The sequence below is a fragment of the Triticum aestivum genome, chromosome 1A (genome assembly GCF_018294505.1).
Source record: "Triticum aestivum cultivar Chinese Spring chromosome 1A, IWGSC CS RefSeq v2.1, whole genome shotgun sequence".
Classification (NCBI taxonomy): Eukaryota; Viridiplantae; Streptophyta; class Magnoliopsida; order Poales; family Poaceae; genus Triticum; species Triticum aestivum.
Window position 1 is genome coordinate 347,339,138 of NC_057794.1, and position 23,247 is coordinate 347,362,384.

At 44.9% G+C, this 23,247-nt stretch overlaps 3 protein-coding genes across 3 annotated transcripts; 2 read left to right on the forward strand and 1 right to left on the reverse strand.

The window, feature by feature from the left end:
- Positions 1 to 2,767: 2,767 nt before the first annotated feature.
- LOC123050025 (uncharacterized sugar kinase slr0537) lies at positions 2,768 to 6,143 on the forward strand. The gene is made up of 5 exons (XM_044472875.1): positions 2,768 to 3,222; positions 3,780 to 4,045; positions 4,160 to 4,277; positions 4,613 to 4,821; positions 5,207 to 6,143. The coding sequence occupies exons 1-5, from the start codon at positions 2,881 to 2,883 to the stop codon at positions 5,658 to 5,660; spliced, it is 1,389 nt and encodes a 462-aa protein (XP_044328810.1). The 5' UTR covers positions 2,768 to 2,880; the 3' UTR covers positions 5,661 to 6,143.
- Positions 6,144 to 7,059: 916 nt separating this feature from the next.
- On the forward strand, positions 7,060 to 9,438 carry LOC123050036 (uncharacterized protein At2g38710). Its single transcript, XM_044472884.1, has 5 exons — positions 7,060 to 7,333; positions 7,946 to 8,065; positions 8,191 to 8,305; positions 8,401 to 8,494; positions 8,972 to 9,438. The coding sequence occupies exons 1-5, from the start codon at positions 7,230 to 7,232 to the stop codon at positions 9,181 to 9,183; spliced, it is 645 nt and encodes a 214-aa protein (XP_044328819.1). The 5' UTR covers positions 7,060 to 7,229; the 3' UTR covers positions 9,184 to 9,438.
- A 117-nt stretch (positions 9,439 to 9,555) lies between these two features.
- On the reverse strand, positions 9,556 to 11,658 carry LOC123050046 (uncharacterized). The gene is made up of 3 exons (XM_044472894.1): positions 11,465 to 11,658; positions 10,031 to 10,117; positions 9,556 to 9,688 (listed from the first exon to the last, which is right to left on the reverse strand). The coding sequence occupies exons 1-3, from the start codon at positions 11,612 to 11,614 to the stop codon at positions 9,605 to 9,607; spliced, it is 321 nt and encodes a 106-aa protein (XP_044328829.1). The 5' UTR covers positions 11,615 to 11,658; the 3' UTR covers positions 9,556 to 9,604.
- Between the last annotated feature and the right edge of the window lie 11,589 nt (positions 11,659 to 23,247).

Here is a 23,247-nt window from a genome sequence, read left to right on the forward strand (position 1 = left end):
TTGAGAGCTAAGCGAGAATTCCTAGAAAAGGCTCTTCCGCCTGATTTTTACCGTAACCATGATGAAGATATTAAAATGATTGGTATCTCACCCATTGAATCTTTTTTAGTAATATAAAACTTGATGAAAAAGGGACTAAAGATGAGTCAACTTTAGCTAGAAGGCGTCCCAATTGTTCGGGGGGTGACAATCTTAATGAAAAAATTGATAAAAGTGGGTTTGGAGAGGTCAAAACTTTATTTGATCTCCAAGTGAAGCTAACTAAAGAGATCACAACATGTCCTCCTTTTGTTTTAATTGATCATGCTCATGCAACTAACCCTTTTTGTGAGCATGCTCATCTTGTTGAGGAGAACACTAAATTGAATGAGCAACTTGAGAAAGGCCTTGTCTCGTGCATACAAGGTGAGAATAACCTCAACAAACTTTTGAGCAATCAAAAGGAAGTTCTAGCTAAGGAGGGGCTTGGATTTGCACCCAAGTCGAAGAAGAAGAACATCAAGAAGAGCAAGACCAAGCAATCTCTTCCTCTCGAAGATGTATTTGTGAAGGAGGGAGAGAATGCTCCAAAGGAGAAGAAGAACAAGGTGGTGGGTGGTAGCCAAAAGGGGCAAAGCCACTTATCCCGATCATGCCAGCGATTTTAAACATTCTTATGCTTTATGTCGTGCTAGTGAAAGCCAACTAGAACTCTGTTGCTGATGAAGAATGGCAAAAGAGCAGTTGGAACGGTTGATTCATTGGAAGGAAAATTGTGAGTCGTGAAGTCTTAACACCCACTTTTTGGTAACCCAAGTGGATGATTTCTAATATAGTAACTCCAGTGATAACAGTGGAAAGAGGAGTCTCACTCCACGCTTTGTGACACCGTCAAACAAGAGTCCTTCGAGGGAAGAGTGAAAAAGAGAGGTTGAATAAAGGGAGAGGTGATCGATACTCTGCCACACTTGAGACCATTGTGATAGTAAATAAGGAGCTTGCCATAGATAAGGGAGCAGATAAGGACTCAAAATTGATGGAGCCCAAAGAATTGGAGGAGCTCCAGTTTGCCTTAGAGGAGCGAAGGTGATCCATGATGGGACGCCAAATTGCCGATGAGGAGATCATGTTGAGGAACAAGCAAGAGAAGCAGGAGCAAAGGCTTAAGTTCATGAATTTAGAGGCCCTTTACGAGAAGGGGAAAGCCTACTTCGAGCTTATGCGCTGTCAGTGAGAAGGATACCTAATCGAAGGAGGGGGGCCTATGGGCGTACCTAGACCGAGCTGCACGGACGAGTGTGTAAGGGCTCCATGAGTCCCACACCCATTGTGCCCCGAGTACATTCAAAGGGGATGAAGATGGGTGTGATAAGTTAGAGAATACACTATTATGGGAGATATGCCCCTGTTATAATGGGATGATCATACTCGAAGATAGTTCCTGAACTACTAACATTTCATCTACCTATAAAAGGATAGATGCACCTCTATCAAGGATCAAGTCATTCCAGGAGCAATAAGCCCATAGCAAGCTAATTATAGATCCACTCCATTGTAATCCTCATACTGATTCATAAAAAAATAGACAGGGCGTAGGGGTATTACCCACCTGGGAGGCTAAAGTTGGGTAAAACACTGTGCCACCTTCGTTGCTATCGAGATCCCTTCGGCACCGCTACTCCCTCTACTGTCTTCCACGGCCTCTAGTAGATCGTAAGATTAGTAGTGCATTAATCGTCTACATGCATGATCAATTTTGCCGGCCAAGGCAATGTGCAACTACATGAGAGGTTTCAGTCCCAGGTTCGTCATGCCAGTGATGGTAACTTGGGTGGCATGGTGGCGATGAGAGGGCATGATGGTTGAACTATCATTACTGATTTGGTTGGTAGTTGTCTTGTGACGATGACCTCTTTTGGATGAATTATGCTTGTTTCATCTCAATTTGAAATTTTGAACTTCTAACTTTGATATGTATTGGAATTGTGAGGATATGATCATATTTTTTTGAATTCTTGTCCGCCCATTTATTTATCACCACTTTGGTCTTTTATTAGTCAATGGTTTATAGATGAGAGGACACCCTAACAATATCGATTTAACATTCCATTATCGAATCTCCTAAATTGGAAACAGGAAAAGTAATCGAAATCTTGTGCCAAGGGGCCATACGAAATTCACTCGTGATAAATCCCGATGATAGTTTGAATGTGAAGAAGAGATATATATAGCCAATAGGCAAGCAATTTTAGACTTGATGTTGGAGAAGAGAAATGATTCCTAAGACTCATCCCTATTATACATAAAACTGCTTTTTAGTCACAATTTTTGGGTAACCTACCAGAGATACTCTTACCGACTGCCATAACTCAAGGCATGAGCAGATGCCATAGTTAGGTTTTATGATTTATGTCCTAGTCAGGAGCAGCGTGACATCGACGACTGACTTTTACGGAGTTACGTTTTACATCCCCCACCCACCCCGCACACACTTGAAATTCGGAATGAAGGAGAAGGGTCTGTAGGACTTTTCATTGGATCCATCCATAAATTGTACCCCTCTGAGTTCAAAAAAGAGTTGCAGCTTTGAACTAAGATCCAAAATAAATGTCACAGCTTTGAACTAAGATTCGGCAGTACATATTGTTCTTATAATAGTTGTGATGCATTTTTCTCATGCGTTTAGCGAGATTTCCCAGAAAAGCTAGGAGCATGTGGTAAATTCTTATCCGGCGGACCCGGCAACATAAACTTGCTTCCGTTTTCTATTTCTCAAGCCTGGCCGTGGCCGGCCGCACGAGCTCCACGTCCTCTTCTCCCTCCCCCACACCCTAATCCACTCCATTTCCCTGCTCCGAACACGGCACGGCTCCTCCTCTCCCACTCCCATCCTCCTCTTCAATGGCGCTCGCCTCCACCACCGCCTCCCGCCTCATCAGCCGCCGCCTCGCCGCTCCCCTCCCGCCTCCTCCTTCCTCTTCCTGCGCCGCGCCGCGAGGAGGAGCCAGGCCAGGGCTGCGCCGGTTCGCGGTGCGCTGGGAGGGCAGGCCGAGGGCGCTCCTGGGAGGATTCTCGGACGCCGATGAAGATGCCAGCGACGACGAGGACGAGGAGGATGGCCCGGGCGCGCTCAGCGGTGGGCCGCCGAGGCAGGAGCAGGAGTGCGAGGACGTCATCGAGCTCGCCGCCGCTGCCTTCTCCGGGCCCGAGCGCTGGGACGTGCTCGGACTCGGCCAGGCCATGGTGCGCACATTCTTACCGTTGCTAATCTGCAATCAACCAGTAGCTTCAAGCCTTCGACATAACGTAGGGCATTGACTGGTTAGGACTCTGACAAGATTTTGGTGTTGTTTTTACTGTTAATGATTTAACATTTCGACTTGTGCAAGTTTGACGGTGTTTACTAATGACCTGAATGTTTCCTCGATGTTTGGTCGTGCTACTATATTGTTTCTAAGTAAATGTGGAATTGAAGGTGGTTTCCCGATGCCAAATTGCAAGAAACCAGTAGCTGGGAAAACAAACATTGACCCCTTCCATGCACCACAAATGCAGAATACACATTGCTAGTAATTGGTGTGAATAGGCTGTGGTGGCTGTCACTAGTGTCAGGGATTCGTCTTGTGGCCTATCTCGTTGATTATTTGCTGCTTGTATGTGCACAAATACAATTTATTCGTCATGTGTTGTTGGTGCCAAATATGTAATGTACACCAGTACAGAGTACAGACATTCGATCTATTTGGATAAGCTCTTGGGATCAATGGTACTAACTTATGAACGGTTTCTTGCTCAAATAGGTTGACTTCTCAGGCATGGTGGATGATGAATTCCTCGAGAGACTGGGCATAGAGAAGGGTACTAGAAAGGTCGTCAACCATGAGGAGAGGGGACGGGTCTTGCGTGCCATGGATGGCTGCACCTACAAGGCCGCTGCCGGAGGCTCATTGTCCAACTCGCTTGTGGCTCTAGCAAGGCTTGGTAGTAGTCGGGCCAGCAGCTACCCTGAGCTTAGAATAGCAATGGCCGGCAGTGTGGGCAGTGACCCACTTGGTAGTTTCTACAGGTAAAATTCACTAAGACAATATCTTCACTGCCTCTGATCTTGTTGTACTATTGCTACCAGTAAGGCTTTTGAACATTGTCTGACATCAAACTGTTGTTTGGATCATGCTGTTAGGCAAAAGCTGCATCGTGCTAATGTGCAATTCTTGTCCAAGCCGGTCAAAGATGGGACTACTGGCACTGTGATTGTTCTAACAACTCCAGATGCACAGCGAACTATGCTTGCTTACCAGGTTAGTTTCTTCACCAACGGCTTTCTGCTTTTTACAATAGTTGGTAAACTTGTCCAGATTATGATGTATCGTTAGACATAATTTATATGCTCTTTAGTCTTTGGGTACTTCGGAGTTGTGCTAATGCCTTCCGGAAGATGCATCAATTCACTGTTTGGCTTCTTAAGACCGTATATTATACACATGATCTTATTTGAAGTACGTATGGCATTGTGAACATCCATCTTATATCAAAGATTCAATGGACAAGTATAATTTATTTTGCTGGCCATTTATGTAGAAATACTCCTGGTACTACCTTATTCTCTAATGATGCCTTGTAACTTGTCTTGCAGGGTACCTCTTCAACTTTGGCTTACGATTCAGACTTGGCAGAGATAGTATCCAAGTCAAATTTACTGATAGTGGAAGGGTACCTTTTTGAGTTTAGTCATACAATTGAAGCCATCAAGCAGGCATGTGAAGATGCTAAGAAGAATGGTGCACTTATTGCTGTTTCGGCATCAGATGTGTCATGCATCAAGCGTTGCCACAGTGATTTTTGGTGAGACTAACCTCCGGGCGATTTCCTGTTTCTATGGCACTTGCAATTATCTCGTCCCAGTTGCACATCCTCTTCAGTCTATAAGTCATCCTCCATTTCCTTTTAATTAACAAGAGGTCCATGAGTAGATCAGGGAAAGGTGTTGCTTTTACTTGCTTCCTACGGTGGTGATGACATGTGCCTGCTCTAGAAAATGCTACATCAGTGGGCTACATGACATGGTAGTTCTATGTGTTGATCATGTGACTGACATCATCAACAGAGCCATATAGTTCTGTATGCTTGTTTGTGATTGCAAGTGTATTTTTGCTCCACGTTCTCTATTATGGTAGCACAATGCTCTGTATATCCCAGCACCACTGACCTCGGTCCTAAACATTTTCAGGGACATCGTAGGGAACTATGCAGACATACTGTTCGCCAATGCCAACGAAGCAAGGGCATTCTGCGAGCTAACCTCAGAAGAGAGCACGGTCTCAGCTGCGAGATACTTGAGTCATTCTATCCCTCTAGTGTCTGTTACAGATGGTATGCATGGTTCTTACATCGGTGTGAAAGGTGAAGCAATATACATCCCCCCGCCGGCATGTATACCTGTGGACACCTGCGGAGCTGGTGATGCATACGCATCAGGAATCCTGTACGGTATCCTCCGGGGCGCATCGGATTTGAAGGGCATCGGCCTGCTGGCGGCCCAGGTAGCCGCTGTTGTCGTCGGGCAGCAAGGCACGCGCCTGAGGGTTAAGGATGCTGACAGGTTGGCTGAATCGTTCGAGTTCCACCTTGACAACTTGGAGTTCTGTTCAGATGCTGGAACGGACCAGGTTCCCAACTTATGATTTTTCCTCCCCCTCAAGTCCCAAGTCCTCGACAGGCGGCGACGATGGGAACTACTGGGGGCCGAAGTGGGCTGTGCCCCCTTCTCTAGAAGATCTCTTGAGCAATTGTTTAGTTTTACCACTCAGACTCAGGTTCTATATAAATGCTAAACCAGCATCTCCTTCCTTTGAAAAGCATACTAGCAGGTAAATTCCATCAGATTGCCGGCCCTTCAACTTCAAGCCCCGCCGCGACAGGTCGTAGGCACATTCACTTGTATATAGCAGCTCATTCCTTTAGTCCTAGCTCATTGTCAGCTCTCTCGGCCTCTGTCACCATTTCATCACTTACATTTTTGCACGGGAAGGATGCTACATACATGATACATGGGTGTTTTTATTTCGAAAAAGGAACATGATATCATATGTTTGGCTGTAATGTAATGCAGTCGAAAGACAAATGCCATCTTGGTCTAGAATGTGAATAAACTTCTTTCGGCGGAACCCGTGTGTCCACTGACCGAATTCGCGTCAAAGGGGATATGCTTATCACCAAAACTGTAATGCGATCGATCGTCCGACTTTGTTGGATGGGGATTCGATGTGGTTGGGTGGAACGTCGCCTTCAGCGGCGAAAGGTATAATATCTTGAGCTATACTAGTCAGAGCTGTACTGCAACCAAGTGCAGTTCAGTGCCCCAGATTCTCTTCTTTCTGGTAGCCTATATATATATGCTACTTGTTCTGCTAGCTTTGTTTCTACTAGCTTGTTAAATTTTTGGATGCTGCGTGGCGTGGAGCACACGTATGCTTGCTTGTTTGCAAACTTTTCTTGTTTGATCTGGGAACGCCACCCGACTGTAAAATGTTTCCTTATAGATACGTGTCGACCTGCTGAGCCATTGCCTCGAACAGTTGGCGAGAGCTGTAGACTGTAGAGTTGTTAGCACCATTTGAGGAGCTCCACCCCATGATAAAGAAAAGTTTTACATATATACCCCCTCTGTAAATTAATATAAGATCCAGTGATCTATATTCATTTCTCCGACAATATATCCATTTTCTCGACAAGTATTTTTGGAGGAAGGGAGTATCAGTTTAGTTTACAGAGGGAGTACCAGCTAGAATTTGTAGCAAAATCAGCAACATTGAAGGCTGACTATCTCTGCGCAAAAATTCAAAGCCTGAAGTAGTGTGATGCATCGTATTAATGTGGCGAGTTAGTGCGGATCCGGAATAACGTGGCAGAAATTTCATGGGCAGCAGTTTTAATTCTCCCGGGATTCATGACGCGCAAGCAAATACCCGTTACGCCCCTGGCTACCCCCCACCGCTTGCTTGCATAGGCCGTAAATACCAGCGGCAGCCAGGGGCAATCGTGACAATTCCGAAAAGGAAAGGAAAACTCCCACGGAGACGCACGCATCCCCCTTCTCTACTTGACTCGGAATCCAACAGCACGAAACGAACGCACCGCTCGCTTCCGCCCCTCCCCAACCTCCGTACCCTCCCTCCCCCCACCGCCGCGCCGTCCGCGCCCGCCGCCTCAGCTGAGCGACGGCCGGGCCCTCTCGGCGGCGGCCATCGACGATGGTGGTGGCCACGGAGGAAATGGCGGTCTACTGCTTCGACACCCTCGTCGCCCACTACAGCGGCGAGCAGCCGCCGCCGCCCGCCTTCGAGGAGGGCGTCCAGTAAGCCTCCTCCTCCTCCTCCTCCCAGGCCGCGATCGGCCTCTCCCCTCCACGCCGTAAAGGACGGGCTTTCACGGCGGTCTGGCGTGGTTTCTGGTCAATTTCGCCGCGGATTTGGGGGAAGGGCTCGCCTTTTACGGCGGCGAGAGTGGATTTGGGCGTTTGCTGGCTTGGATTCATCGAGTGTATTCGCTAATATCAGATGCAGAGATTATCTTAAGTAGAGAAGAGGAAATAAGAAACACTCCCTCCTTTCACAGATATAAAGATGCTGCAACTTTCTTTTTCTGAATCAGATGTATATATAGACACGTTTTTAGTGTGTGTTTTCACTCATTTCAGTCCACATCTAGTCCATATTGAAATATTCAAAACGTTTTATACTTGTGAATGGTGGGAGTCCACATGTTTTTGCATGTTTGGCCTTCCAGCTTTTGGTACCGGTTCCTATCCTGCCATTCGTAAAATGTTGTCAGAGTTCCATCACAATATTGTAGGTTTATTAAGACTGTTTAGCTAATAAGGTAGTTTCTGAAAAAACGTGTTAGTGTTATCTGGAAAAACATATATGTACCATGTCTGAGCTCAGTGGGTTAAATCTTGTAACTTCAGCCCACTGTTTGTCACCTGGAAGAAGGCTACCAATGGTTCCGAGCCACGCCTAAGGGGATGCATCGGAACTTTGGAGCCCCGTCAGATTGTAAGCGGCTTCAAGGATTATGCGCTGACCAGGTAACTGTTGTAAGGACATAAGATTTCCATGTGCTTGGTATCAATATTTTCATGTGCGCTACCAGTCAGTGTTGCACACTATCTATTAGTTGGATCATATGAACCAACTAAGATCTCACTTGTAGTGCCCTGAGGGATCGGCGCTTTTCTCCGATACAGTCCAAAGAGCTGCCATATTTGGAATGCACAGTTTCTATATTGACTGAATACGAAACTGCACTCAACCACCTTGATTGGGAGGTTTGCTCCTACATGCTATTAACTCTAATTCCATTGGTGTCTATGGTCTTACAGCCAAAAAATTGCATCAACGCCATTTTCTTATGAGACTGCAGGTTGGAAAGCATGGTTTAATTATTGAGTTCACCGATCCTGACTATAATGTAAGACGGAGTGGAACTTATTTACCTGAGGTTGCTGCCCATGAAGGTGAGCACTTATCAGCTACATATCCCTCCACTAATATCCCTCAGTTCTTAAAACTGCTACACACAGTTACATAATCAGCCCAAAACCCGTTGAAAATTTCTACTGAGTTACAATGCCATTGTGTTGTTGAGAAATTTGTCCCCACATGCCAATGTATTTTGGCTTTGTGTATCTCTATATAGAGTCTGCCATTTAGCTAGCAAAATCAACCCTCCAGTCTGTACCCTGTTTAGATATCAAGTACTCATCGCAGTTTACTCACTTGCTTGAATGTATAAAGAACCTCAATGCAAGAGAGCCTCAAAGTGCTGGATATGTTAACTTCATGGGATTTCGCAATATCACATGTCCATATATGGATGAAATAAATAAAATTGAAGAGCGCGGGAGAACAAATAAAAATCTTTTAATCAGTACATTCCCATTTTAGTTGCCTCTCTCTCGATATATATAACATAGTCCTGAGATACCTGGCAGGATGGACACAACTAGAGACCATTGACTCGCTCATGAGGAAGGCTGGCTATAATGGCACCATCACCGAGTCTTTGAGGAAGAAAATCCGCGTCACCCGCTACCAGAGTACCCTGTACACCATGCACTATGGTGAATATACTGCATATGTCAAGAAGAACAGAGGTGAAATTAACGGGGCACCCATAGTTAATGGATTCAAACCAGGCCAGTGATTTATCTGTACTGTAGCAGGTAATACAACTATTTTTAATTTGGCTTGGAAGGAATTGGTGTGAGAATTTGTTCGAAAAAATCAACTCTAGTCATTGATCTGCCATCATGCCATTTCATTCCAAAGAATGTGGGGTGCCATGTCAACGGCCCTCATGTCGTTCTGGGACAAATTAAATGGTGATGGTTATGTATCTGTAAGCCTATGCACTTTGATTACAAATAATTGTGTGAAATTAATTGATTTAAGTTGTTCATTCACTGGTTATGATACCAGTAATCTTGTCTTGTTACTACTTGAGATTTGATCTGGAATGTTAGTCAAAAGCTCAAACATAACAATTATTGCCAAGAAAAATACAGGATGAACTCACAATCTGATGTTTGTTGTGACCAACTGAAGCATGAAGAACAATTCTGAAATTACTTGGTACTATGGCAGTGCCCTTCTGTTCCTTTCCACTCTAGACAACTGGAGGCAGGCACCTCACACAAAGAGCAATAACACTGCATTGTGTAGAACAGCAAATTATTTATGCTGGAAAGGAATTTATCATAGTATAGTGGAATCTCTAAAAAGACATATACTCCCTCCGTCCCAAAATAAGTGTCTTAAGCTTAGTACTCCCTCCGTCCGGAAATACTTGTCCTAGAAATGATTGAAAATGAATGTATCTATAACTAAAATAAGTCTAGATACAACCATTTGTAGGACAAGTATTTTCAGGCGGAGGGAACTTTATACTAGAGTTAATACAAAGTTGAGACACTTATGTAGAGACGGAGGGAGTATTTAGGAAGGGAGGGAGTGCTTGCAAGCAATCATGGATGGGCAGTCAGTCAGGTTACCTTGCGACAACGGCTCTCGTGCGGAGTTGTATCAAATGGGTAATTCCCACACAGGTGCCTTGGATGCGGAAAGTCTTTCAGTGCCACCTAGTTATTCATCATCATGGAGTATATCAGAGATATTGTCACATTTATATGGATTCAACATCATAAAACATTGAACAGTTCTTGTCACACAAAATCTGAATCATTTGCACTTAGTAGTACTACTGTTATTTGTGGAGCATAAAACATCATTTCTCATTGCAAGCATAGCAAGCTGGAAAGCCAGTTCAAAGAGCCTGTTTGGCTACTACAACTACGTCGTCACCGTCTTCCTCATCAAACACTCTTCCTTCAGGGCTGAGTTTATCCATCTCAGGGAGATGGTCATACCCATCCTCTTCTCCGACACACTCTTCAGCACCATGATGGTCTTCAGGTTTGTGCTTTATCGGCAACATGACAGGAACAGCAACATCCTCAAAGTATTCAGATTCAGACTTCAGCAGCGGCATGGCAGGGATGGTTTTCTCCTTGGAGAGTTCATCCGTGCCACTGTTGTGCGTTACCGGCGACAAGTCAGGAATGACGACCTCCTCAAAGCATTCAGACCCGCATTTCAGCGGCGACATGTCAGGGATGATTTCCTCCTCGATGGGTTCATCCACAGCACCGGCATTGCCTTCAGTCTCACACTTTGCCTGTGACATGCCAGGATTGACGACCTCCTCGAAGCATTCAGAGTCACACTTCAGCAGCGACATCTCAGGCATGACTTCCTCCTCAGAGAGTTCATGCTCATCGCCACCACTGGTGCCATCTTCAGGTTCGCCATTCACTGGCAACATCAGGAACGCTCTTCGGCAGCAGCACGTCAGGGATGGTTTCAGGGAAGAGCTCGTTCGCACCATTGCCATCTTCAGGTTCACGCTTGACCGGAGACATGTCGGCGAAGAGCCCCCCAAAGGGCAGTTCGGAATCGGACATCACCAGCAGTGGCTCGACAGGGGTGCTTTTGACATCAGGCTTGGCCTCAAGAGGCTCCATCTGATGGATAGTAGGTTCATCTTCTTCAATCTCATAGGGGTTATCCAAGCGATCACCAGCAATGCGTCCGTGCAGGCCACCATTACCATTGGCGATGATAGGGATGGTTTCTGCAGAATGCTCCGACCGATCTACTTCCACCTTGACTTTGATCTACAGGGCATGACAGGAAAAAGAGAAGATGTTCCCGTGGTTCATGAATTTTACATCAGGTGAATATTATGTTTAAGAAAACAAACAATTTCCTCGGTGCCTTCCGATTCATATGCAGCTACCGAGTTAACAGAACAATTACTGATCTGAACTCCAATGGAAAATTAACCGGCCAGACATGTATTGGGGGGGGGGGGGGGGGGGGGGGGGGTAGAAGATAATGGGAGGAAGAGAGAGTGAGAGAGAACCTACCGGGCCTTTCGCCGCAACCACGACCACATCGTCGTCGGCTGATGCTTTGAGGTTCACCTTCTTGGCGAACTCGGCGGGGTCTATCTCGCAGCAGTCGTCGTCTTCCTCGGCGTCGAGTGGTCCTCCTCCGATCTCCAGTATCTTCACCATTGCCGCCCTTCGCTGTTTGAGCTTCTCCTTGCTCTGCTCGGTTGAATGGGCGATTGCCATACGGGAAAGGTGGAGCCCTTTATATGTAGCGGATAGCAATGCCTGATTTATGGCGCATTGAGAACAGGTTGCGGAATCCCAAATGGCACGCTGGTGACCAAGGAGCCTTGTGTGGGAATCGAAGGGACTCTGCACCAAGTCATCAATATACCACGCATTAGGCCCTTCCCCATGGAGTGAGAAGTTATGGTGCACGCGTTTAGAAGTTTCAAAAAAAAATATAAATAAAATCTGTGAAAAAATTATGTGTTCACTACGGATCCATGAAAAATTGTTTTGAACAATATAATTGTAAGCTGTATGGGCCCAAAAGCAAATAAAAGGCCTATTTAAAAATACTTTTGTTTAGGGCACATCTAGGTGTGCATAATTTATTGCACATCTAAATGACACAATCAAGCATAAAATGGAAAGGAAAAGAAAAAAGAAAATATTCACTTGAATTTCCGCGTAAGATCAATGACATAAGACTTAGATGTGCAATACTTATGACACATGTGAAAGTAAAATGTTGTGAAATTTTGCACATACATAGCATACATGTGTGTGTTTATAAAAAACTTATTTTTTGAGGGTTGTAGAAAATGTTTTTTTAATGGGCACCATAGTGCCCGTGCACAACTAGCAATGCCCAATGCTCGTTCAGAGTTACTACTACTACTACGCCTTATTTCTCCTCATAAAGTGGAGGCACTGTTGTCCATTAAAACTTGATATGATAAAAGCCTATGACATAATTGAATGGAATTACTTGCAGGCGATAATGGGGTTCATTAAGAAGTGGGTTGATATTGTCATGAGCTTGGTAAGGACAATCACGCACTCAGTTTTATTTAATGGAAAGAAATTGCAGGAGTTCAAGCCACCCCGTGGGATTCGACAAGAAAACCCAATCTCCCCATACTTCTTGCTGATAGCAGTAGAGGGCCTTTCGTGCCCCATACCTCTTTGACATAAACTAGTGTCGGTGGCATCACGTCCATAGCAACAATGATGTGAGTGGCCTCACCCACCGGTGAGATGATGACCCACAAGTATAGGGAATCGATCGTAGTCCATTCGATAAGTAAGAGTGTCGAACCCAACGAGGAGCAGAAGGAAATGACAAGCGGTTTTTAGCAAGGTATTCTCTGCAAATACTGAAATTATCGATAACAGATAGTTTTATGATAGGGTAAATTGTAACGGGTAACAAGTAATAAAAGTAAATAAGACGCAGCAAGGTGGCCCAATCCTTTTTGTAGCAAAGGACAAGCCTGGACAAACTCTTATATAAAGCAAAGCGCTCCCGAGGACACACGAAAATTGTTGTCAAGTTAGTTTTCATCATGCTTATATGATTCGTGTTCGTTACTTTGATAATCTTCTATATCTAAATAGCTAGCCCCCACTAACATATTTCTTTCAACATGCAAGCATGCCACCTCATCATTCAACATGCATGAAAAAGACCCACCTCAACATGGAACTATGCATAATAAAAACCCACCTCAACATGCAAACATGCATGCATGGAAAATTCCATTCTGTTATGCTATTTACATTTAATTTTTATATTCATTCAAAAACTATTATCTCAAATATTCATGTTTCGTATAACCAAAACCTCATCAAAATATTGCAAAACATTCCCGCAACAACGTGGACCGGTGCTTGGGTGTTGCCCTTCCTTGGACAAGCCTCCCACTTATGATTAACCCCTCTTGCAAGCATCCGCAACTACGAAAGAAGAATTAAGGTAAACCTAACCATAGCATGAAACATATGGATCCAAATCAACCCCTTACGAAGCAACACATGAAAGGACATGCGGTGCCCCCATGTGTGGTTTTGGTAATTGATGACATTCTCTATGGACTAATGGTTGCATTGAGTTATATTGGAAGGATTTGTCCATAGGCATTTCTTGAAGTCCATGTGTTGGTTTCAAGGAGTTTATGAGTTGACCAAGGTGCTATTAAGGAATTATCCAAAGATTGGTCATGTGAGTGTTGAGCTTATTGCAAGCATGTCTTGAAGAAGAAGATTGTGTGATCATTCATGTTTACCTTCAAGACATCATCCAAATGAAGAGAGTTGGAAAGATTCAAGATTGATCAAGACTAAGTCAAGAGTGAATCAAGTTGATCAACTCACAAAGCGTAGAAGAAGTACCGAGAGGGATCAAGTGATCCCATGGTATGGTACGTGTCCATGGGCTTGCGTCAAGAGGAAGATATCACTCACCCCATGGAGAGGATGACATCAAGTGGTGATCGTCATCAAGATTGTCGTGTGCAAGTTCAAGTGGAGCATCACGAAGAGATCAAGTGCTTGAAGCTTGCCGTCCATTGTGGTGTCAATGGACTTGTGAAGATGTGTCGAAGAGTGGCTCACCCATAGTGGAGTATGGGGGAGCAATCAACTAGTCTTCATCGAGCCAAAAGAATCAAGAAAGATGGTCCAACTTAAGGAAGTCAAGATCCTCATCATCTAGCTCAAGTGGACTATGTGAAAGGCAAAGGTTTTCCCTTGATGGGTTTTCTATTTTACCGGTCTCATGGTGGTAATTGGGAGACCGGGTTGTAGGATCGATTATCCTACTATCAAGGGGGCTCTCTAGTGAGTAGCTTGATCGTATCGTTCATCGAGAGCTCAAACCATTGCATCCTTTCATCATCTTTCTTTGTTCTTGTTTGGTTCTTCTCCTTGTGAGATTTGGAGCTTATGATCATCTTCATGACAAGTTTGAGTTCATCAAAGACCGATTTCATATGCATCTTCTTTTGTGTTTTCGATGTTGAAGTTTTTACCGGTCTTATTTGAGAAAGGGTTTTCACCATTTTATTTTGGTTTTTTTTCTCAATTGCTATTTCTTGACATTTCTATCAATTTTGAGTTTGCTCTTGTCTTTAGCTTTCCAACAAACTTGATTTCATCGAATTCGGAGCTCGTATGCGAAAGTTATGGTTGTTTTGATCTTACCTGTTTTACGTAGACCGGTTGTACCGCTTCTTACACGGTTGTACCGGTTGACTGGTACTACCGGTGTTTGGGGCTGTTGTACCGCTCCAGAGTTGGTCCGATGGATGTACCGGCCATGTACCGCTCTACCCCCGGTCTGGCTTCTGTTGTGGAGCGGTTGTTGGGCGGTTGTGGGCCGGTTGTACCGGTTACTTCAGTTTAACTGGCACTAACGGTTCCCCGAGCTGTTGTACCGCTTAGGGATTTTTCCTACAGGTAGTTTTTTCCTCTGCTTTGACCGTCTGTACCGGTTCGTGCACCGGTTGTACCGATCCTATAGTTTTCTGCACATAACGGGCAGATTCGTGGGGACCTATAAAAGGGGATCTTCTTTCCCATTGGACTCTATCCCTTTAGCTCGTGTTCTTCCCCCATTGTTGACCTTCTTCGAGCTTGCTATCTCTCAATCCCTCCATGGATTCTTGCTAGTTTTTGAGGGAAAAGAGAGAGGAGATCTAGATCCACATTTCCACTATTCACTTTCTCCTCTATGTGAGGGGAACCCCTTGGATCCAGATCTTGGAGTTCTTGGTGTTCTCCTTCTTGTTCTTTCTCTCATTTTCATCCATAGCTTTCGTTGCTTTGGTGGTATTTTAGAGTGAGGGACTTGGGCACTCCGTGTGCCCTTGCCATTTGCATTTGGTGCATAGGTTTGAGTTCTCCACGGTGGTATGTGGAAGTTACAAGTTGAGAAGCTTATTACTCTTGGGTGCTTGGGGCCCTTGAGCTTGTTCCTCTTGGGTGCTTGGGCGCCCTAGACGGTTGGTGGTGTTCGGAGCTCAATCATTGTGGTGTAAAGCTCCGGGAAAGCGTCGGGGTCTCCAATTAGGTTGTGGAGATTTTGACGGGTACCGATGACCGCCCCCAAGGGTTGCCAAAGTGTACGGGTTCGGTGACCGCCCCTAAGTGTTGCCATTTGTACGGGCTCGGTGACCACCCTCAAGGGTCCCTTAGTGGAATCACGACATCTTGCATTGTGCGAGGGCGTGAGGAGATTACGGTGGCTCTAGTGGCTTCTTGGGGAGCATTGTGCCTCTACACTGCTCCAAAAGGAGATTAGCATCCGCAAGGGTGTGAACTTCGGGATACATCGTTGTCTCCATGTGCCTCGGTTATCTCTTACCCGAGCCCTTTACTTATGCACTTTACTTTGTGATAGCCATATTGTTCTTTGTCATATATCTTGCTATCACATAGTTGCTTATCTTTCTTAGCATAAGTTGTTGGTGCATATAGGTGAGCCCAGTTGTTTTAGGTTTTGTTCTTGAAAAATTAACCACTAGGTTTATTCCAATTTGTTCAAGCCTAAACCGTAATTATTTTAAAGCGCTTATTCACCTCCCCTCCAGGCGACATCCACGATCTTTCAATTGGTATCAGAGCCTCGTCTCTCTTTGTTAGGCTTTACCGCCTAGAGAGTAAAGATGTCGACTAGGGGATTAGGATTCTCTAACACTCTTAGTTTCGATGGAACAAATTTGAATGCTTGGGTAATTCACATGCTTAATCTCTTTAGGGTCATGGACCCAAATTTAGAGCGAATTATAGATATGAGTTTTTCTCCTCCAAAGGATCCCCAAAGATTATCTTTAGAGGATGAGAAAAACTCTTATTTCAATGCTCAAACTTCTAATGTGCTTTTTGATGCTTTGAGCAATGTAGTTATATTTCAACTCATGCCGTTCCGGGATGCTCATGAGTTGTGGACAAAGCTTCAAGATAAATATGGTGTGTCCAAGATTTGTGGGGATGATTGTTCTCCCTCCACCTCTGGCCATGTTGCCTTCTCAACTTCTTCTAGTTCACCTACATGTGGGTTGCCACAGGGTAATGTTATGGTAAGTAGTGATGGTCATTGCAATGATGATAGTGTGCTTATCGTTGATGACTCTTCATCACTATCTGTAGGATCGAAAGTATGTCTAGAGGGGGGGTGAATAGACTACTTGACCAAATAAAAATCTAGCCTTTTCCCAATTTTAAGTCTTGGCAGATTTTAACAACTTAGCACAAGTCAAGCAATCAACCTACACATGCAAGTCTAAGAGTATAGCAGTGGAATGTAAAACATTTACATATGAAGGTAAAGGGGGGAGTTTGGAGGGACCAAACGCAATGTAGACATAGAGATTTTTGGCGTGGTTCCGATAGGTGGTGCTATCGTACATCCATGTTGATGGAGACTTCAACCCACGAAGGGTAACGGTTGCGCGAGTCCACGGAGGGCTCCACCCATGAAGGGTCCACGAAGAAGCAACCTTGTCTATCCCACCATGGCCATCACCCACGAAGGACTTGCCTCACTAGGGTAGATCTTCACGAAGTAGGTGATCTCCTTTCCCGTACAAACTCCTTGGTTCAACTCCACAATCTTGTCGGAGGATCCCAAGTGACACCTAACCAATCTAGGAGACACCACTCTTCAAAAAGTAATATATGGTGTGTTGTTGATGAACTCCTTGCTCTTGTGCTTCAAATGATAGTCTCCCCAAGACTCAACTCTCTCTCATAGATTTGGATTTGGTGGAAAGATGATTTTGAGTGGAAATCAACTTGGGGAAGGCTAGAGATCAAGATTCATATGGTTGGAATGGAATATATTGGTCTCAACACATGAGTAGGTGGTTATCTCTCAGAAAATGAATGCTGAAGTGTAGGCACGTTCTGATGGCTCTCCTTACTAATGAAGGAAGGGTGGAGGGGTATATATAGCCTTCACACAAAATCTAATCGTTACACACAATTTACCAAACTCAGTGGGACCGAATCAGAAAACTCAGTCAGACCGATTCAGTTCAAAATGTGAACGTTAGGCTTTTCGTTGGGACCGACATGTCAACTCGGTGGGACCGATTCCATTAGGGTTAGGGCATAACATAATCTAGGTGAGACCGATTACACAAACTTGATGGGACCGATTTTGGTAATAAGCTAACCAGAGAGTTGGTCAGGCAAACTCGGTGGGACCGAATCGCTCATTTCGGTGAGACCGAAACGTTACGAAAGGGAAACAGAGAGTTTGCATTGCGAACTCGGTGGGACCGATCGCTCATCTCAGTTGGACCGAAACATTACGAAGGGAAACAGAGAGTTTGCAATCCCATCTCGGTGAGACTGAGATCCCTATCGGTGAGACCGAAATGACTAGAGTTTCTGGCAGTGGCTATGTCAAGTGAACTCGGTGGCACCGGATATAACTTTTCCGTGGGGCCGAGTTTGACTTTTGGTTTGGGACATATGTGGATATGAGAAAGTGGTTGAGGGTTTTTGGAGCATATCACTAAGCATTTTGAGCAAGTAAGTCATTAAGCAACACCTCATCCCCTTTTAATCGTATTGGCTTTTCCTATGGACTCAATGTGATCTTGGATCACTAAAATGAAAAAGTAGAGTCTTGAGTTTGAGCCAATGTGTGTCCTTAGCATTTTGAGGGCTCCACATTCCTAATCCATGCCATGCCAACCATTGAACTTTCTGAAATGATCATCTTGAAATAGTATTAGTTCAATGACCTATATGTTGTTGGTAATTACCAATACCACCCAGGGATAGTTGCACTTTCAATCTCCACCTTTTTGGTAATTGATGAAAACATATAGATCAAAGCTTCGACAAATGATAATGAGATTTATATACATCGTCGCTTTGAGAAGTATGTGATAAGCAAGAGCTCCCCTAAATTTGTGCATTATTTAAAATTTGCTTTTGAATGCAAATGCACAATCGATTAGGATCATGGGTCACTCTTCCATGTCACATACATCTTGATGGAGCGCTCAAAATGATAGGAATTAAAACATGCACTCATCACCAAGCAAAGTGAATGATCATATAGGGATATAAAACATAATGTCATCCAAGCAAGCATTAAAGTATAATATGATCAAACACATGATCATACAAGTATCTCACACAAACATAAAGTATCAAACGAGCACACACACACACAAAAAAAAGTTCAACCAAATAGCAAGAGAGACAAAGCAGCAAAACACTCTCTCTCGAAGCCTATGATCTATACATTTCTCCCCCTTTGGCAACAAGTTACCAAAAAGTTTGAAAATGCATAGTGCTATGCGTCTCCCAGGCTTGGTCTTCGGGAGGTGGTGTAGAGAGAACTCTAAGGACAAAGGCATCAGTGGATAATGTTGGAGTTGGTGGAGTGGGTGCTGAAGGTGGAACAGAAGCTGTTGCTGGTGTAGATGAAGTAGCTCTTGTATCTGGCACTGGCACTACAGCTGACCTCTGACTTCTTGGCACTCGCTGAAAAGCATTCGTAGTTGCCTTTCCTCTCTTCTCCTCTGCTTCCTCCTGGAGCTGCTCGACTGCAATCTGTATCTCAGTCACTTTGAGATCAATATCATAAAACTTTGTCTCAACGATCCTCTCCAAGCTCTCCTGATTCCGAGTCAGGGTGGCCAAGCCCTTCTCAATCCTCAACGTTGCCTGAATCAGATAACCTAGCTGATCTTGTTTGCTCACCTGAGATGCTTCCTCAGCACTTGGCATCTTTGTAGCCTTTCCTTTGCCTTAGCTCTCTTCTCTTTGTGCTTGTGCTAATGAAGGATTATCCTCATTCATCACAACTACGTTATCCTCAAATTCTGGGTGCAATGGTAAATGCTCCTTGTCCAACAAGTAAGTGCATGTGCCCATCTTGTAATTGATGAGCACCTGAATGTGTGGAGCATACCCACAAGATCTTTTTTGATCTGCATCAGTCCTCTTGATTGTCTCAACAATCAGACTCATGACCTTGCATTTTTGAGGAACATCAAATATCCGCAGCAAGTTGATTGAATGTCCTCTTATCATCTTGTGATCTCCAGATTTGGGTAACAGAGTATGCCTTAAGATTGTGTTGATTGTAGGAAGACCAGACAATAGATAATGCACAGATCCAAGCTTGTGTGTCTCCAAAGCTTTGTCTGGGATCTCCTTGTACATGTTTGCCATTGATTTGTGGTCCTTATTCTTCTTGGCATACACATCCAAATCATCCTCATGCTCTTCTGGGGCATTGATCAACTTGGCCCACTCATCAACAGTTGATTGGTACCTTGTACCCTCAGACATCCATATAATTCTACCATCTGGATAGAAATGAGCTGTAGAATAGAACTGCATAATGAGCTCATCATTCCATTTGGTAAGCTTCTGTCCCACAAACTCATCAACTCCACAAGCTTTGAAGCTTTCATGCACTCCTAGGAAATAGTCTTCATTCTCATCAATGAATTCCCAATCAACCCACTTCATGTCACAAACTATAGGCTTCTTGTCCAGCAGAATGGTCTCATAGAAGTCTTATTGTTCTTTGGTGTGGAACCTATAGTCCACTGTAGTCCTCCTCCTCACATAATAGGGATCAGACTGTATCCAAAGTCTCAATCCTGCATCCTTCCTGATGTTCATGTCCTTAGCCACTGGATGAGTGTCATTGTGTTCTGGAATCTTGGGTTTCAGTTTTCTCAGCACTTGGGCTTTTGCATCTTCTTCAACTTCAGGCACTGGGGCCTTGTTCTTTTCTTCAGCTGGGATGCTCCTGATGCTTCTCTTGGGCTTAGAAGGTTTCTGAGCTTGAGCTGCAGCCTTGGGTGCAGTCTTGGGCTTTGAAGTGGCAGCCCCTAACTTAATGGCATCCCCCATAAGCTTTTGGGACTTGGGTGCTAGTGCAGCATCCTCTTCCTCTTCATCTTCTTCTGGATCTCTCATTATAGAGGATCTACCAATGACTCTGGCAGTTGTCTTCTTGACCCTCTCTTTCCTTTTCTTTCCCTCTCCAGCAGCCTCTTCAGTTGGCTTAGAGATTTCAGCAGTTGAGGCTCTGTCCTTTAGGGTTGGCACCCTCTTGGCAGGGGTCTTCTTGTGCAATCCATGCTTAGTTGTTGCAGCAATACCACACTCTTTCTTCAGCACTTTCTTTTTGGAGCTAACTTCCTCCTCGACAGCCACTTAGTCCTCATCTTCAGAATCTGAGGTTTTCTTCTTCCTTCTTCTGATGGCTGCCTTGGGCAAATTACTGGGAGTGCTCCTGCTGCCCTCATCATAGCTGCTTGAGGGACTAGTGCCCTCACTTAATTGCACTTGATCTTCTGACTTGTTCTGACTAACACTTTGGTCAGACATCCTGGCAATCAAACTGACAGCAAACCCTGTGAATGGATATAGATGAGGCAGAATAGATGAGCATCACAAAGTGCGTAGTTTTTGCAAAAAAAATGAGTCAAAAACTTAGTTTTAGTTCTCCACAGAAATCATTTCGGAGCTACCGATTTGTCAAACTCGGTGATACCGAAGCAACTGTTGGAGTCTAAACTAGTGAACTCGGTCAGACCGAGTCACAGTTCGGTGGCTCCGAGATTGCTAGGGTTTCACAGAGAATTGAATTCGGTCACACCAATTTGCAGTTTTCAGTCAGACCGAAAAGCACATTTGCAATGGCCTAAGCCAAATCGGTGGGACCGATTTCTATAACTCGGTCGGTCCGAGATGAGTTCGGCGGAGACCTAACCCTAAATTTCGAAAAAACCTAACCTAAAGGGAGTTTTCTCTGGATAGATTGATTTCATACTTGGTACTGATCATGGCAAAGCATTTGTTAGAAATATGCCCTAGAGGCAATAATAAAATGGTTATTATTGTATTTCCTTGTTCATGATAATTGTCTATTGTTCATGCTATAATTGTATTAACCAAAAACCGTAGTACATGTGTGAATACATAGACCACAACATGTCCCTAGTAAGCCTCTAGTTGACTAGCTCGTTGATCAATAGATGGTCATGGTTTCCTGACCATGGACATTGGATGTCATTGATAACGGGATCACATCATTAGGAGAATGATGTGATGGACAAGACCCAATCCTAAGCCTAGCACAAGATAGTGTAGTTCGTATGCTAAAGCTTTTCTAATGTCAAGTATCATTTTCTTAGACCATGAGATTGTGCAACTCCCGGATACCGTAGGAATGCTTTGGGTGTACCAAACGTCACAACGTAACTGGGTGGCTATAAAGGTGCACTGCGGGTATCTCCGAAAGTGTCTGTTGGGTTGGCACGAATCGAGACTGGGATTTGTCACTCCGTGTAAACGGAGAGGTATCTCTGGGCCCACTCGGTAGGACATCATTATAATGTGCACAATGTGACCCGGGAGTTGATCACGGGATGATGTGTTACAGAACGAGTAAAGAGACTTTCCGGTAACGAGATTGAACAAGGTATCGGGATACCGACGATCGAATCTCGGGCAAGTACTATACCGGTAGACAAAGGGAATTGTATACAGGATTGATTGAATCCTTGACATCGTGGTTCATCCAATGAGATCATCGTGGAACATGTGGGAGCCAACATGGGTATCCAGATCCCGCTGTTGGTTATTGGCCGGAGAGTTGTCTCGATCATGTCTACATGGTTCCCGAACCCGTAGGGTCTACACACTTAAGGTTCGATGACGCTAGGGTTATAGGGAAAGTATGTACGTGGTTACCGAATGTTGTTCGGAGTCCCGGATGAGATCCCAGACGTCACCAGGAGTTCCGTAATGGTCCGGAGGTAAAGATTTATGTATGGGAAGTCCTGTTTTGGTCACCGGAAAAGTTTCAGGTGTTATCGGTAACGTACCGGGACCACCGGGAGAGTCCCGGGGGTCCACCAGGTGGGGCCACCAGCCCCAGAAGGCTGTGTGGGCCAAGTGTGGGAGGGGACCAGCCCCAGGTAGGCTGGTGCGTCCCCCACCAAGGCCCAAGGCGCAGGGAGAGTGGGAGGGGGCAAACCCTAGGTCCAGATGGGCCTTAAGGCCCACCCTAGGGCGCCCCTCCCCTCCCCCTATATATACTTGAGGTATGGGGCTGCCCAACACATGATTTGATCTCTCTCTTGGCACAGCCCTACCCCTCTCCCTCCTCGTCTGTCGTAGTGCTTGGCGAAGCCCTGCTAGAGTGCCACGCTCCTCCACCACCACCATGCCGTCGTGCTGCTGCTGGATGGAGTCTTCCCCAACCTCTCCTTCTCCCCTTGCTGGATCAAGGCGTGGGAGACGTCACCGGGCTGTACGTGTGTTGAACATGGAGGCGCCGTTGTTCGACGCTTAGATCGGAATCGACCGTGATCTGAATCGCTGCGTGTACGACTCCACCAACCGCGTTCTTGTAACGCTTCCGCATTGCGATCTTCAAGGGTATGAAGATGCACTCCTCTCTCTCATTGCTAGTCTCTCCATAGATTGATCTTGGTGACACGTAGGAAATTTTTTGAATTTCTGCTACGATCCCCAACAGTGGCATCATGAGCTAGGTCTATGCGTAGATTCTATGCACGAGTAGAACACAAAGTAGTCGTGGGCGATGATTTGTTCAATTTGCTTGCCGTTACTAGTCTTATCTTGATTCGGCGGCATTGTGGGATGAAGCGGTGCGGACCGACCTTACACATACGCTTACGTGAGACTGGTTCCACCGACTGACATGCACTAGTTGCATAAGGTGGCTAGCGGGTGTCTGTCTCTCCCACTTTAGTCGGATCGGATTCGATGAAGAGGGTCCTTATGAAGGGTAAATAGAA